The 17451-nt window shown below is 22.1% G+C and overlaps 8 protein-coding genes, 1 non-coding gene and 1 pseudogene across 9 annotated transcripts in view; 9 read left to right on the forward strand and 1 right to left on the reverse strand.

Moving 5' to 3' along the window:
* The window catches only part of DDB_G0293878 (hypothetical protein), a gene marked incomplete at both ends in the record, with an annotated part of 4326 nt that extends 382 nt beyond the window's left edge, over positions 1–3944 (forward strand). Inside the window, one exon of the mRNA XM_628922.1 lies at positions 1–3944. This exon is cut by the window's left edge and continues 382 nt beyond it. Within this exon, the coding sequence (XP_628924.1) occupies positions 1–3944 (3944 nt within the window).
* A 136-nt stretch (positions 3945–4080) lies between these two features.
* Positions 4081–5172, reverse strand: DDB_G0293880 (hypothetical protein; the record flags this gene model as incomplete). The annotated part of the gene is made up of 2 exons (XM_628923.1): positions 4081–4778; positions 4884–5172. 2 exons carry the CDS (start codon positions 5170–5172, stop codon positions 4081–4083), a joined length of 987 nt encoding a protein of 328 aa, XP_628925.1.
* Positions 5173–5785: 613 nt separating this feature from the next.
* On the forward strand, positions 5786–7303 carry DDB_G0293882 (hypothetical protein; the record flags this gene model as incomplete). Its single annotated transcript, XM_628924.1, has 1 exon — positions 5786–7303. The coding sequence occupies one exon, from the start codon at positions 5786–5788 to the stop codon at positions 7301–7303; it is 1518 nt and encodes a 505-aa protein (XP_628926.1).
* Positions 7304–7783: 480 nt separating this feature from the next.
* Positions 7784–9412, forward strand: DDB_G0293884 (hypothetical protein; the record flags this gene model as incomplete). The annotated part of the gene is made up of 2 exons (XM_628925.1): positions 7784–9075; positions 9163–9412. 2 exons carry the CDS (start codon positions 7784–7786, stop codon positions 9410–9412), a joined length of 1542 nt encoding a protein of 513 aa, XP_628927.1.
* An 819-nt stretch (positions 9413–10231) lies between these two features.
* omt11 (O-methyltransferase family 2 protein) lies at positions 10232–11227 on the forward strand (the record flags this gene model as incomplete). Its single annotated transcript, XM_628926.1, has 1 exon — positions 10232–11227. The coding sequence occupies one exon, from the start codon at positions 10232–10234 to the stop codon at positions 11225–11227; it is 996 nt and encodes a 331-aa protein (XP_628928.1).
* Positions 11228–12172: 945 nt separating this feature from the next.
* On the forward strand, positions 12173–13282 carry omt12 (O-methyltransferase family 2 protein; the record flags this gene model as incomplete). Its single annotated transcript, XM_628927.1, has 1 exon — positions 12173–13282. One exon carries the CDS (start codon positions 12173–12175, stop codon positions 13280–13282), a length of 1110 nt encoding a protein of 369 aa, XP_628929.1.
* Positions 13283–13687: 405 nt separating this feature from the next.
* On the forward strand, positions 13688–14957 carry DDB_G0293896 (annotated as a pseudogene; the record flags this gene model as incomplete).
* A 492-nt stretch (positions 14958–15449) lies between these two features.
* On the forward strand, positions 15450–15744 carry DDB_G0293890 (hypothetical protein; the record flags this gene model as incomplete). Its single annotated transcript, XM_628929.1, has 2 exons — positions 15450–15462; positions 15536–15744. 2 exons carry the CDS (start codon positions 15450–15452, stop codon positions 15742–15744), a joined length of 222 nt encoding a protein of 73 aa, XP_628931.1.
* Positions 15745–16428: 684 nt separating this feature from the next.
* tRNA-Tyr-GUA-12 lies at positions 16429–16510 on the forward strand. Its single transcript has one exon. It is a non-coding gene; the product is annotated as a tRNA-Tyr (tRNA).
* A 500-nt stretch (positions 16511–17010) lies between these two features.
* Positions 17011–17451, forward strand: DDB_G0293894 (hypothetical protein; the record flags this gene model as incomplete). The annotated part of the gene is made up of 1 exon (XM_628930.1): positions 17011–17451. A coding segment is annotated over one exon (441 nt), but the record flags the coding sequence as incomplete, so codon positions are not given.

Genomic DNA, 17451 nt, shown 5'->3' on the forward strand with positions numbered 1-17451 from the left:
ATCTTTTAAGTTCAACAGCTTCAACTTATTCAAGTTCATCACCATTTTCAAAATTAGCAACAACAAATGGTGGTATATCACAACCAACAACACCAATCTCATCACCATCACAACCATTTCAATCAGTACAACCAAATCTTATAATTCCAACTACACCAACAACTACAACTACAACACCTCAATCAGTACAACCAATAGCAATACAACAACAACAACAACAACAACAATTCCCTTCAACAATTCAAAATACAGTACCAATACTTCAACCATTAGCATTAAATACAATAAAACCACATCAACAACAACAACAACAACAAAATCAAACACAACCATTACAACAACAACAACCACTACCACTACCAAATCAACAACAACCAAACCAAACACCATTACAACAGCAACAATCACAACAACCAAATCAACAACAACAACAACAACAACAACAACAACAGCAATCATTACAAAATTCAAGAGGTGAAGGTGAATTTGAAAATAAATTAAAAAAGAATTTATCAGTTTGGGTATCACCAGTTTCAAATAAAAAGAATAAATTAAATCATTGGCAATCATGTTCAGATTTAGAATTATATAATAAATTAAAGATTAGGGAACCAGAATTTGCACAATCAATGTCATGTGCAATTTCACCATTTCATTATTTAAAGATTCAATATGATTTAGAAAGTATTGATCAAAGTTCTGGTGGTAATAGTGGTAGTGGTACAGATTCATTCTCTGATGGTTTTAAAGTTGATTTAAATTTTGATGGTTATACTGAATGGTATAAAGGTATGAATAGAAAAGTAAAGAATAGAATTCATTCAAATGGTAAATCTCATCATAAAGCATCAAATGATGCAATGAACAACAACAACAACAACAACAATAACAACAATAATAATAATGGTAATAATAGCAATAATGGTAATATTAATAATAATGGTATTAATAATCATAGTGGTGAAGATAAAAGTCCACTTAAAAAAATGGTTAAATCACTAAAGAGTGGTAGTAATAGTAGTAAAAAAGAACAACAACAACTTCATCAACAATTATTAGCAGCACAACAACAACAACAACAATTAGTACATCAACAACAACAATTGGCACAACAACAACTTCATCAACAAATTCAAAAACAAATTGAAATAATACCGATTAAAGTTAATGATGAACAAAAACAACATTTAGATTTTCTAAGAAGACATGAAAGTAAATCAGTTGTTCCAACTTCTCCAACTATTAAAGGAGTTCAAAGTGGTGCTGGTGGTGGTAATACTGGTAATACTGATGGTGTAAATATAGATAATATGAGTTTAGATGATGACAACAACAACAATAACAATAATAATAATAATAATAATAATAATAATAATAATAATAATAATAATAATAATAATAATAATAATAATAATAATAATAATAATAATAATAATAATAATAATAATATAGCAGTAAATACACCAACCACAAATGCAACAATTCCTACTAATAATAGCACTACAAACAATACAAACAATACTGCTACACCATCAGTTATAAATGGTGATAGTAAACAACAAGAACAACCACAACAATCACAACAACAACAGCCACAACAAATAACACCAAATACATTATTACTTAGTACTGATAGTATTGATTTATTAAATACTTTAAATAAAGATAGTAATAATGTAGATAATAATAATAATAATAATAATATAGATGATAATAATAGTGTTAGTAGAGAAGAGATGGAAAATATATTAAAAAAGAGTCAACAAGATTCAAATAAAGATTTAGGTAGTGTTTATGGTAATGAAGATTCAAATAGTGGTTCACCAACATTTCAAGATTTTCAATCATCAGCTGCCGCCTCTAATGTTAGTGGTGGCATTGATGATAAATCACAAACTGGTTTTAAAAAACTTGGTGAGAAAATTCTTTCATTCTTTAGGAGTAGAAAGAGTTCTGATAGTTTAAATAGTAGTAATAGTAATATACCAATTACAAATATAAGTCCTGGTAGACAATCACAACAACAACAACAACAGCATATACAGCAAATATCCCAACAATCACAACAGCAGATACAGCAGCAACAACAACAACAATATGTAGCAAGAACTCAATCATCATCATCAATAGTTTATTCATCAAGTGCTCAACAACAACAGCAACAACAACAATTTCAATTTCAACAAAATAGTGTATCATCACAATCATTACAATCACTTAATGGTGGCAATAATAACAATAATAGTAATAGTGGTAGTATAAATGGTGGTAGTAATAGTGGTGGTGGTGGTGTAAGTAATAGTACACAACAATTACCAGATCAAATGGGATTATTTAATATATTCACTCAACAACAACAACAATTAATAATGAATGGTGGATTAGGTGTTGGTGGAATAAATGGATTGGTTGGTACTGGTGTTATCGGTGGTGATAGTCCTCCACCTCTATCAAGATCACAATCACATGCTTCATTTCAAGGAAAATTTGCGCCAGTTATCATTATGGAGGATGGTTCATTACATTTAACACCAAGAATATTACCTTTTAATGTTAGAGGTGGTTCTACAAATAGAACAACTCCACCATTTTTAACTCCAAATACTAGTCAAACTAATTTATCTTCACTTGTAAATAATAATAATAACAATAGTAGTCATAGTAATAATAATAATAATAATAACAACAATACAAATAATAAAAATAATAATAATAATACCAACAATAGCAATAATAATAATAATAATAATAATAATAATAACATTAATAATAATAATAATAATAATAGTAATAAACAAACTGCAAATAATACAACTAATGACTTCAGTTTTGATCAAAATACAGATCTTCGTTCATCTACCAACTCATTAACAATTGGTAGTAATAGTAATTTTAGTTCATTAAAGAATTCTTTAAATTTAGAGAATCCTGAAAATAATAATAATCCTGATAAAAATGTTGATAATAATAATTTTATTAATGAAAATAGAAATGTAGAAATTAATAATGAAAAGAATGAAAATAATGAAAGCAATAACAATGATAATGTTAAAGTTGAAATTGTTCAATTTGATTCAATAAATGTAAATAGTAATAATAAATCACTCAAGAATAGTTTTAATAATAATAATAATGAAAATATCAACAACAATAATAATGAAAATGAAAATAATAATAAAAGTGTAATTTATAAAAATCAACAAGAAGAGAGACCAATTATACACATTGATGATAATAATTTAAATATTGAATCTGTAAATGGAGATAAAAATTCTTTAAGAAATAGTAGAGATAATAATAATAGTAGTAGCAATAATAATAATAATAATTTAAAAAATAGTAATAGTAATAATTCATTAAGGAATTCAAATGAAAAGAGAGACCTAAATATTAGTAATAATAATAATAATAATAATAATAATAATAATAATAATAATAATAATAATAATAATAATAATAATAATAATAATAATAATAATAACAATAATGAAAATAAAAATAAAATCGATATTGATAATAATAAATCATTAAATAACAGTAATAATAGTGGTGGTGGTGGTAGTAAAAATTATAGAAGTTATAGTAATGATTATGATTTACAAGAAGATATAGATCGTATGAATTTTAATAAATTACAAACAGAGATTAAACAAATATTTGGTCATAATAGTGGTGGTCATCGTAGTAGTGGTGGTAGTAATAGACATAAGGATAGTATTGGTGATAAAGAAATGGATTATTATTCGAGTAGTGACGAAGATGATGATTCAATGGATGATAGTTTATTATCATCTCCTGATCCTTCACCACCTCACATTTTCTTTTTCAAAACTATTCATCAACCAAATAAACAGAATGTAAAGAAATCTTTTGCTCCTTTAAAATTTAATCAACAAAATAATAGTAATAATAATGATGATCTTGGTGGTTCAATTTTAGAATAAACATACAACTTTTAATATTTATTTTTTAAAAAAAGTAAAATAAAAAAAAAAAAAAAAAAAAAAAAAAAATTAAAAATAGATTTTTTTTTTTTAAATTATATAAATATCTTTTTTTTTTTTTTTGTTTTATTATTTTTTAAAAAGTTTCATTGTTTTCTTCTTGATTATTGTTATGATTATTATTATTAAAATCTCCAACTGTTTGTTGATCGAATGAGAATTCCTCAGTTTCTGGTTGCACTTGTTCAGTTGAAGTTATTGGTTGTGGTAATTCAATTGATTCTGGTAATTGTTGTTCAAATGAAAATGGTTCTGGTTGTTGTTGTTGTTGTGATTGTTGTTGTTGTTGTAATTGTTGGAAATGTTCTTGGCTAGAATACATTGGAATTTCATTTGTATTTACAGTTGTTTGTTGTTGATTTGTATAATTTTCAGTTATTGTTGATGATGATGATGATGATGAATAAGTTGGTGGTGGTACATTAAATAATTGTGGTTGTTCAAAACCTGGTGTTGTTGTTGTTTCTGTATTATTATTATTATTATTAATTGCACTTTCTAATAATAATGGTACTCTATCAGGGAATAAAGTATTATTACCTCTAATTTTATTAATTACAACAGGTATATAACTACCAACTTTAACTAAACCATTTGTAACTGTTGATAATGTATTTGGTGGAATATATTCAATCACTTTATTATAACCAATAATACTATAACCTTTGACGATACTAAATCCTTCAATACTATAATCTTTAGCTTTACTTAAATGTTCCATTGGTAAATAAGATTGTACCAAGTTAATTGTATCTGAAACTTTTGAATATGCCCCTAATAATAATAATAATAGTTTTATAATTAAAAAATTTAAATTAGTAATTGTTATATATTAATAATAATAATAATTATAATAATTATTAATTAATTAATAATTACAAAAAACTCTAAGATTAGATTTTAAATCTTCAATATCTTTAAATAAGTTTCTTGCTGGACCAACAGGTATTTTCATATTGACAATATCTTCATAGGTTAAGTTTATTAATGCACGNCCATCTATGAAATTATCTCTTAATATATCTGCATAATGTGTACCTTGTCTAGCTTGAATTGACCAATTGTAAACATCGGTAACACTCCATAACTCAATGGTCGTGGTTGAAGATGAAGAATTTTCATTTGAACTTGATACAATTGATGTATTATGAATTGTTGTTGGTAACATTGTTTTTTTGGTTCTTGTTANATATGTGTGTGNGCGTGAGTGTCTATGACCAAGTGTAACTTAAACCTAAAAATTTAAAAAAAAAAAAAAAAAAAAAAAAAATTAAAAAAAAAAAAATAAAATTTTGGAAAAAAAAAAAAAAAAAAAAAATATTTTTTAAAAATAAAAATAAAAATAAAAATATCANCANCAGCCCATCCAAAAAACTGACGCATCCGATTATAACTGACTCAACAAAATTNAAAATTTTTTTTTTTTTTTTTTTTTTTTTTTTAATCGTNCACAAATAAAATTTTAGTTAATAAATGAAAATAATAATAATCATCCCATTNTTNTTATTATCNCTATAAATGTTTTTTTTTTAATTTTTTTTGTTTAAACATTGTTTAAACTTTTTTTTTTTTGTTAAAAAATTGTATAAACTTTTTTTTTTTTTTTTTGTATAATTCGTTTTTTTAATTTTTAATTTTTTTTTTTTTTTTTTTTTTTTTTTTTTTGGATGATTCGTTTTTTAAATTTTTTTAATTTTTTTTTTTTTACAATTTTATTTATTTTATTTGGATTTAATCCATTCACTCTTTCTTTAAAAAATAAAAATCAAACGAGATAAATAATGAAAAGAATTAGTATTTTAAGATTACTAAGAAATAATAAAAATATAAATGGAGTAATAAATTATAAACCAACAACAATAACACTATCATCATCAATCATAACAACAACAACACAACGATCATTGTCATTAAAATTTAACAATGAAAATAGATTTTATAGTAGTAGTAAAGCTCTATTAAATGGTAACATTGTAAATAATGAAATTTCTAAATCAATTGAAAAAGTTAATGATCCAAATTCTTTTGAATATGTTTTAAGTGGTTTTTATGAATCAAGAAAATTTGAAAAAGCAATTAAATATTTTGAAGAAATTAGGGAAAATAATGACCAATTTAAACCAAATAAACTTATAGTAACTAAAATAATGAAATGTTATGCAAAATGTAATAAAATGGAGAAATGTTTAGAATTGTATAATGAAAATCAACAAGATTTCGATATAATAATGGGTTTAGTTTTAATTAAAGGTTATTTAGATCAATCAAATTTCGAAGAAGCAATGAAATGGTTTGAAAAATGTCAACAATTAAATATGGATAATATTCGTCACTACACTGTCATTATTGGAAAACTCTCAAAATCTGGTCAATTCTCTATTATCGATATGATGTTGGATCAAATTAAAATTAAAAATTTAAAATTTGATACTCATCTCTACACAATCCTCTTTACTGGTTTACAATCTTTCATAGGTAATGGTCATCTTGACCGTACTTTAAAATTATATGAACAATTAATGAACGATTTAAAAACAGCATCAACAACAACAACAACAACAGATTTAAAAATGGATAGTAAATTATTTAAAGAATTAGTTGAATGTTTATTTTATAAAAAGCTATATAAATCAGTTGTAGGATTATATGAAAAGTTTAAAAATTCAAATATTGATTTTTCACTTATTTTACCAAAAATTTTAACATCATATAATTATGATTATCCAAATTCTCCAAATGATGTAATTCAACTTTGGTCAAAAATTAAAAAACCATCACCAGGGAGTTATGCTTGTTATTTCCATTTTTTAAATAACTGTAATGAATTTAACTATTTCCCAAATTATAAATTTAATATAATTGATATTGTTGAAAAAGAATTAACATTGAATAAGAATAATATGAACTTATTTCAAAATGATATTTTCATTGTAAATCAAATTATTAGATATCATATTATAGATAATGATTTCTCATCGGCTTGGTCAATTTTCCAATATACACTTTCAAATTCAATTGCTGATGTTTTTTCATTTTTTTATATTTTAAAATATCTTACAAATCATTCAACTAATCCAATAGTTTATAATAATTTAAAAGAAATCCTAACAAGTAGTTATTATATTAATCTAACAAAACAATATTCAGATTATAAAAAAGTAATTTGGATTCCAATTTTAAAACGTTTAAATTCATCTGAAGAATTTAAACCACAATTACAACAAACTATTAAATTATTAGAATCTCATACTTCTGAATCTTTAATTTTTTATAATAAAGCTTTAGGTAGAAATAACTAAAATTAATTAAAACAAAAAAAAAATAAAAAAATAAAAATAAAAGTAAAATTAAAATAAAATAAATAATTTAAAGGTATATAAATTAAAAAAATAAAAAAAATAATCGGGTATTTTCTTTTTTAGTAATTTTTTTGATTTATAAATTACTATTTTTGGATTATTTAGTTCTTTTTTAAAATTTTAAGAATTTTATTATATTTTTTTTTTACTTTTATATTTTCCAAATTTTTTTTTCCAAATTTTTTTTTTTTACTTTTATATTTTTCATTTATCAATTTTTAAATATTTTATTTATCATTTATATATATTTATATATCCAGAATTTATTTTTTAAAAAAAAAAAAAAAAAAAAAAAATAATCAAAAAAAACAAAAAAAAAAAAAAATGATTTTTTTAAATTTTTATTTTTTTGGGTTTGGGTGCAGTGTTTTCACCTTATTTTGTTTTGTTTTTTTATTTTTAAAAACATTCCAAAAAAAGATGAAAACTAAAAATATTCAAAAACCATTACCACAAAAAAGAACATCATATTTTTATTGTATAAATATAAAGAATTTAACAACAAATGTAGATAAAATTATAACAATATATCCACAAAATTGTGATTGTACTTGTAATTGTTCATTCCCTTTCTCTCAAACTAGAAAATTACAACAACAACAACAACAACAACAACAACAACAACAACAACAACAACAACAAAATACTACAACAAAAACAACAACAAGATCAACATCAAAATCGACATCAACATCAACATCAGCAACAACACCAATATTTCAATTAGAAGGTAGTGGTGAATGTACATGTAGTTGTAATTGTGAAAATAATAATAATAATCAAATAATAACAGGTAAAAATAATAATGAATTAATATTTAAATATTTTAAATTTAAATGTTGTTTATGTCTATGCCATAATAGAGAATTTTATTTAAAAATTATTCAATTAAAATCATCAACTACATTATTAGATAAATGTTTTATTGAAGAGTATAATACTTTTACAAAAGTAGTAACTTCAAATAGTAATAATAATAATAATGATGAGGAAGAAGAAAAAGAAGAAGAAGAAGAAGAAGAAGATATAAGAATTTATTTTAATAATTTAAATAATAATGAATTTATTATTAATGATTATAGTAGTGAAATATTTTTAAGTATACAACAAAATAATAAAATTATAAAATATCATTTATGTATTGACGAATTACCATTGAATAAATTTAAGAATTTTCAATTTTATAAGAATAAATTAAGTTCTAAACCAGATGGTGATCGTATTGATGCAATTCATGCAGAATGGTATAACAATTTAAATAAATTAGAATATCATCATGGTTATGTTCAATGGTTATTCCCATTATATGCAAACAATGGTATGAATTATCAAGCATATGCATTGGATAGGATTGAATCGAAATTATTTAGAAATGATATTGATATTGCAAAGAGAATCATTAAATCCTATGAATTAATGTTAAATTTCTATGGTATTAGATTAGTTAATAAACATACTGGTCAATTGGAAAGATCAAAAGATTTACAGCATTCAAAGAAACAATTCAATAATTTATCAAATAATTCTCATAATAATTTACGTATTAGTAGAATCATCACTTTCTTAGGTTTAGTTGGTTTTAAAAGATATAAAAAACCTTTAGTAGATTTCTTAAAATATCATATTAATAATGGTAATTTATCAATTTCAAAATATAGTATAAAAAATTATTGGGAACCTTTAATTGATTATTCAAAATCAAATTCAAAATGGTAAATACTAAAAATAAAAAAATAAAAAAATAAAAAAATAAAAATAAAAATAAATAACTTTTTATTAATATCTAAATTTATTTTAAGGTATTTTGAAAATACATTAGAGAATGATAATGATAATGAAGAATCAATTTATTTTCATTATATTCATGATATTGAAAGAGCAGAGAATCAAGAGAAACAAAAGAATGAAGAGAAAGATAAAACAGAGAGTGTAGAGGAAGAATATGATATAAATGACGATGATGATGATGGGACAGATATTGAAGATTGTAGTAAAAAAATTTTTAATGATAAATATAGTTTACATCAAAATAATTATTTATATAATTAGATATAGGTGAGAGGGTTGGGGGTTGGAGGATATGTTTAATTATTTTATTTTATTTTTTCTAAACATATGACTACACATTTGTAAAAAAAATAAAAATAAAAGAAAAAAAGATTAATAAATAAATAATTAAAAAAAAAAAAAAAAAAATGAATTTTCTTCTCTTTCTTTTTCATTTTTATAAAAAAAAAAAGTAATTCCATAAAGAATATATATATTTTTTTTTTTTTAAAAAAAAATCTCCTTAAAAACAAAAAGTAAGTTAATACTAATCAAGATATTTCATTATTTGTTCAAAATATTTTAAATTCCTATAAAAGGTAATAAAATTAGGAAATAAATAATTAACAAAAAAAATAATAAATTTTATTTATTTTAAAATATTTTTTTTTTTTATTTCTTTTATTTGTTAAAATACATTTTTTCATCATTTTAAAATAGTGGTTGGGGTTACCACATGAGGAAAATAAAAAATAGATTTAAAGTGCATAAACATAATACTAATTTATTAGGGAAAAACAAAAAACAAATAAAAATAACAACTATATTCGTTATTTAATTTTTTCTAATTTTTTTTTTTTTTTTTTTTTTTTTTTTTTTTTTTTTTAAAAAGGGGTTAATTAAAAAATAATAATAAAAAAAAAAAATTTGTGTTAATTGACACAAATTTTTTTTTTTTATTATTATTATTTTAACTAAAAAAAAGTAAGTATAAGAAAATAAAAATAAATTTCTATTTCTATTATACTTTTTTTTTTTATTAATTAAAAAAAACCTATCAAGTTATTAATATTAGAATTTGTTTTAGGGAAAAAAAAAAAGATGGAATGTTCGGAATCTTTAGAATTAGTTGATAAGTTTGCATGTGGTCATATTTTATCTAGAATGTTTAATGTTGTTATGAAACATTCAATTTGTGATTTATTAGAAGATGGACCAAAACATTATTCAGAGATTTCAAAAATTATTGGATTTAAAGATGATTCTTATTGTTATAGATTAATGAGATATTTTGTACCTCGTAAATTATTTAAAGAAAGTGTCGTTCAAGTTGGAGTATTTTCAAAAACACCATTTAGTACTGAATTTTCAAATAATGGAACATTGAAAAAACTTGCAAAATTTCATTGTAATAGTTTCCATTATAAGCTATCACAAGTTTTACCAGAAACTTTAGAAATTGGTGAAAATCAAGGACCTTCATCAATAGGATTATCAGATTATTGGGAACAAATTGAAAAGAATGAAATCTATAAAAATGAATTTAATGATGGTATGATTGGTTATACAACACATATTTTAAAATTTTTAAAAGGTAAAATTGATTTATCAAAATTTGAAACAGTGGTTGATATTGGTGGTAGTCATGGTTATTTAATTGGAAGTTTATTAGATAGGTACCCAAATGTTAATGGAATTAATTTCGATACTGATATGGTTATTAATTCAAGTAATGAGAAATACCAACATCCAAGATTAAAACATGTTGCTGGTGATTTCTTTAAATCTGTACCAGAAGCTGATTGTTACTTAATGAAACTCATTCTTCGTTGTTTTTCTGATGAAAAATGTTGTGAACTTTTAAAAATAATTTCAAAATCAATGAAATCAAATGCTAAAATAATCATTTTAGATATTATTTTAGATAGTTCAAAATATTTAAATTTTGATACTTATTTAGATATTTTAATGATGGAAACACTTGATGGAAAACAAAGATCTTTAAGTGAATGGATAAAATTATTTGAAATGTCTGGTTTTAAAATTGATAAATATGAAAGTGGTTCTCCAAATTATTTAATAATTTCAAAGGAATAATTTTTTTTTCAACTAATAATTATAGAATTCATCACTCCCCACATTAAAAAAAAAAAAAAAAAAAAAAAAAAAATGGATAAAATAAAAAAAAGAATGTGGAATAAAATAAAAAAAAATAAAAAAATAATAATAGTTTTATTAAACTATAATTTATAAAATTTTATAAGAAAAAAAAAAAAAAAAAAATTTACTCAATTTTTAAAAGTTGTTTTTTTTTTTTGGTAAAAGATTAATTTTTTTTTTTTTTTTTTTTTATAATTTTAAAAAAATGGTGAAAATATTCAAAAAATGAACCTTTTTTATTAGTTATTGTAATTTTTAATTAAATGATCATTTTTAAAGAAAAACAATATTTGTTTTTTTTTTTTTTTTAATTTTAAAAAGATTTAGTAGATAATTGTTCACCCAAATTCACATTAGATTGAAAAAATTCTGATTTTATAAAGTAGTTGGTATATATTATTAAATCAATGTTTAAATATCGATTTATTTTTAAATGGGTTTAAAAAATCTTTTATTTTTTTGTTTTTCATTTTTTTTAAAAACCGTCTTAAATTATTAAAAATAATTAAATTTAATTAAATTATAACCCCATTATCAAAAAAAAAAATCTAAAATTGGAAATTTTCAAAAAATGATAATAAAATGTTTACCTTTAGTCGTCATTTATTAGCTTTTTCTTTTTTATTTTTTTAAAAATAAATAAATCAAAAAATCTTTTTATTATAATTATCATAAGATTTATGATAATTTTTATATTTTATTTTTATATTTTATAATTATTTTTTTTTATTTTTTTTATTTTCACATTTAAATTAAATTTTTTTTTTTTTTTTTTTTTTAAAAAAAAAAGTAAAACCCTTTAAAAATAAATAAAAAAAAAAAAAAAAAAAAAAACTAATCAAAAAAAAAAAAAGGCAAATACTAAAAAAAAAAAAAAAAAAAATGTCAGATTGGGATAAAACTATGGATTTATTATTTGGATTTGTTACTGGTCATATTCATTCTAGAATGTTTGAAACAATATTAAAATTTTCAATTTGTGATTTATTAGAAGATGGACCAAAACATTATTCAGAGATTTCAAAAATTATTGGATTTAAGAATGAATCCTATTGTTATAGACTAATGAGATATTTTGTACCATATAAATTATTTAATGAAAGTGTTGTTCAAGTTGGACTATTTTCAAAAACACCATCAAGTACACAATTTTCAAAGAATGGAACATTGAAAAATTTAGGAAGATTTCATTGTCAAGATCATCATTATAGAATATTTGAAAGTTTACCAAAAACTTTAGAAATGGGTAAAAATCAAGGACCTTCCTCGATTGGATTATCAAGTTTTTGGGAACACTTTGAAACTGATGAATCCTATAAACAATTATTTCACAATGCTATGAAAGACTATACTTCATTAATTATTGATAGATTAATATCAAAGATTAGCTTATCACCAAATTTTAAAACTGTAGTTGATATTGGTGGTAGTCATGGTTTTTTAATTGGTAAACTTTTAGAATCAAATCCAAATATTCATGGTATTAATTTCGATTTAGAAAATATTATAAATAGTTCAACAAGTAAAAATGAGAATTTTCAACATCCAAGATTAAAACATGTTTCAGGTGATTTCTTTAATTCAGTACCAGAAGCTGATTGTTACATTTTGAAATATATACTTCATGATTGGTCCGATGAAAAATGTATTACCATTTTAAATAATATTCATAAATCTTTAAAACCAAATGGTAAATTATTCATTAATGATTTAGTACTTGATCCATCAAATTATACAAAAGAAGCTGTTTTTAAAGATATTCTAATGATGCAATATTTTGATGCTAAAGAAAGAAGTATTAATGAATGGCATCAATTATTTGAAAAATGTGGTTTTAAAATTGATTCAGTTGATACTTCAATTTCACCACAATTAATGATTGTTTCAAAAATCAATTCTTCAAATATTAATTTAAATGATTGTACAAATTTTAATTCTGAAATTGTTGAAGAAAAATTAAAAAATTCATTACCTCAATTTGTAAATTGTTAAAAAAAAAATAAATTATAAAAAAAAAAAAAGATATTAAATAACCAACACCCTGGTCATTTTTATTTTTTTTTTCTTTTTTTTTAAATTTCATAATCATTTTTTTTTTTTTTTAATTATTATTAAATTAAATTAAATTTAGAAAAAAAAAAATAAAGTATGATACCAAAATTTTTAACAATTTTAATTATTTAAATATTAATTTTAAATGTTTTTTCAAATACAATAAATAAAAATAATATTAATTTAAATTTTAAAAAAAAATTAAAACTAAAATTATCTTCAAATTTATTAAATGTTCATATAGTACCACATACACATGAAGTAAATATTTTTTTTTTTAATTTTTAATAAATTTTTAAAAAAAACAAATTTTAATTTATTTTTTCATTTGATTAAAAAAAAAAGGATGTTGGATGTGTAAAAACAGTTGATGAATATTATTATGGTAGTAATATGACAATAACATTTAAAGCAGTACAATATGTATTGGATAATGTTATTCAATGTTTATTATCAAATCTTGATAGAAAATTTATATATGTAGAGATAGCATAATTTGAAATGTGGTGGAATGAACAAACTGATTCAATGAAACAAAAAGTTAAATCATTAGTAGAGAGAGGTCAACTTGAATTTATAAATGGGGATATTGTATAATGAAGGTACAACTTATTATCATGATATAATCGATCAAATGACATTAGGTCACCAATTCCTATGGGAAACATTCCAATTTATACCAAAGATTGGTTGGCATATTGATCCATTTGGACATAGTTGTGATTTTTGTTATTTAAATGCACAAATGAATTTTAAAAATATTGATAAATTAATTGATTATATAAATTCATCACCTGAAAATTTTGGTTTAAATTTATTATATTCAACTCTCTCAATTTATATAGATGCTGTAAATGATACAAATTTAATTTGGGATATTAAAACTGATGATTTCTTTCCATATGCTGATAATTATTATAGTTTTTGGACTGGTTATTATACAAGCCATCCTTCATTAAAAGGTTATATTCGTCAATCTAGTTCATTACTTCATTCAGTAGATCAATTATTAGTTACAACCATTAATAATAATAATAATAATAATAATAATAATAATTTAAAAGAATATCAATTATTAATTAATAGTTTAGAACCATTAAGAAAAGCAATGGCAATTGTTCAACATCATGATGCAATTTCAGGTACTGAAGCTGAATTTGTAGTTAGTGATTATATTAATAGACTTTCAATTGGTACTAATTTATCATTTAAAATTTTAAATAATTTAATTGGTAATTTATTAATTAATAATAATAATAATAATAATAATAATAATAATAATAATAATAATAATAATAATAATAATAATAATAATAATAATAATAATAATAATAATAATAATTATAATTATAATAATGATAATGAAAATTTGAATAATGAATTAATAATTTTAGAGAATAAATTAATTTTAATAAGATTTAATAAAAGTGATGGATCAATAATTTCAATTAAAAATAAAACATCAAGTTTAGTTTTAGAAATTTCTCAAGAGTATATGTATTATATTTCTTCAACTGGTGATATTGAAAGTAGACAAAAAAGTGGTGCATATATATTTAGACCATGGATTGATAATATGTCATTACCATATGGTGGTTTTTTTTTTAATCTTTAAACAATAAAATATTTGTTTAAAAATAGTTTTTTTTTATATTTTAGGTTAAAAAAATTGTTTTAAAAAAAAATTTTAGTTAATTCAACCATGTTTTTTTAGTGTAAAATACTGGACAAACAACCAATGGTTGTGGCCATAAATTTTTTTTTTTTTTTTTTTTTTTTAAGACTTTTTTATTTTAAGAATTCTTGATAATTCAAAATCCAAAGGCCCCATTTATAATAATAATTAATATAACAAGTAATCATTTATGAATAAAAAATATCACAAGTCAAAAAGAAAAATATAATGGGGGGAGTTTATGTTTTTTGATATAAAAAAAAATAAAAATGAAAAAACAAAAAGTATGATTTTAAAAAATAAAATTAAAAAATTATTTGTTTTTTTATTCTTTTATTAAAAAAAAAAAACTATAAATTGTAACCAAATTAGAAAAAAAAAAATATTAAATCAAACTCTAATTTTTAAATAAGAAACTATTAAAATTTTAAAATGACCCTATTTTGTAAGTTTTTTCCTAAAAAAAAAAAAAATTATTTAAATTTATTATTTTATTAATAAATAATTTTTAAAAAAAGCATCATTATCATCATTAAGTACTGGTTCTTTGAAATCAAGTGTTTCATCAATTGAAACTGGTAGTTCAAGTGGTTCATTTGGTTCAAATGAAACATCGGGATGGGGTAACCACCATTGGAATAGTTGTCATCCATGTCCACCACCACGTCCAATTTGTCGTCCATGTCCACCATGTCGTCCAGAACCAAGATGCCATTATAAATATTAAAATAGATTTTTAATAAATAAAAAAATTCCATTAAAAATAAATTTCCTATGCAATTTTATTTTTTTAAACATTATATTTTTAATTTACCCTGCAAACTTTGTTGAATTAAATGGAAAATGGATTTAGTGGTCACAATGACACAAAAAAAAAAACGATTGTAAATATCTTTAATGGCAGTAACAATAGCTTTAATGGATAAACTATGATTAATCAATAAGTTATTTTTTTTTTTTTTTTTTTCTTGGTTTAAAAAAAAAAAAAAAATTTTGTTGTAATAAGTTTTTTTTTTTTTGAAAATATAATATTATTTTCAAAAAAAACCAATCTTTATTATAATATAACAATTTTGAAAGGGTGAAATTTTTTTTTTTTTTGTACAAGGTATTATATTTTGGGCAGTGACAAAAATGATATTTTAACTTCAATACTCAAGAAAATTTTTAACTTAATATTGAAAAATTTCAAATGGTTGTTTTTGTTGTAATTTCAAATTCTTTTTTTTTTTTTTTTTTTTTTTTTACCATAGATATTTTTTAAAAAAAAAAAAAATAAAAAAAAAAAAAAAAAAAGGAATGTGTGAGGATATTATTGCGTCTATTATTAAATTTATATAATTTTTTTTATTTTATGATTTATTTTAATTAACGAACGTTTACCGGTAAAAAATACTTTGGTTTTCATCAGCCGGCTTTGGCGCAATGGTAGCGCGATTGACTGTAGTTTTGTAGTAATCAATCGGTTGCTAGTTCGAATCTGGCAAGCCGGACTTTTTAATATTTAGTTTTGTTTATATTTAGTTTTGTAACACCGCTTTTAGGTAAAAAAAAAAAAAAAAAAAAAAATATTTAGTTTTGTTGCTTGTGATTTCCATTTGATTAGATTGTTTTTCATTTCTTGGATTAAAGTGTTGTATTTCGAATTTTGAAAAACCGTACCGCGATCAAGAGGATACAAGATACACGTGAAAAGTAATTCATCCTTTTCTATCCTTAATCTCGGTCAATTTTAACCAATCTTTCAAAAAAATCACCAATCCACCACGATCTACAGATCTAACTTACCAAATCGCCGATTCAAAGGAATCCCATCGAGATGAATTCCTACGCAGACGCGGCTAAAATGGCCAACCCCTCCACCCATATGGACGAGGCATCGGAGAACTTCATTAAGGAATTCTCCACAAAAACAGCAGAGATAAAGGAGACCTACCCCAAACTATCAATAGGCCTCAAAGACATCTCCAAATACTGCGAGACCATATTGAACATGACTGCGCTCTCAACCTACGAGAAGAACAACGGATTCTACCCAATTACACTCGAATTCCCCAAAATGGATCTCAAGGGGTTAGAAGAAATGAGAAAAACACTCTCAAACTACGATATCCCAATCGACAAGATATACATAGGCAAAGGAACTAGAAAAACGATCCACCTGATGATTAAAAACGAACAATCTCTCCTAAATATCATTAGAGATAGAAGCAAATTGGGAACCTTCATCACCTCCAGTAGAGACTTCCACGTCCTCACAGGAAGAGTAAGAATTCCCAGAGAAAAGGCAGGAATAGTGGACGCCCTCATCAAAACTGCCTTTGCAGAAGAAATACCCTATGCAATATACAATACTATATACTCCACCGACCACCTCATAGTATTCGGTCTAATAGAATGCAAAATAGGCGATCAAATGAAATCTGGCCAACAC

Source organism: Dictyostelium discoideum (assembly GCF_000004695.1).
Source record: "Dictyostelium discoideum AX4 chromosome 6 chromosome, whole genome shotgun sequence".
Classification (NCBI taxonomy): domain Eukaryota; phylum Evosea; class Eumycetozoa; order Dictyosteliales; family Dictyosteliaceae; genus Dictyostelium; species Dictyostelium discoideum.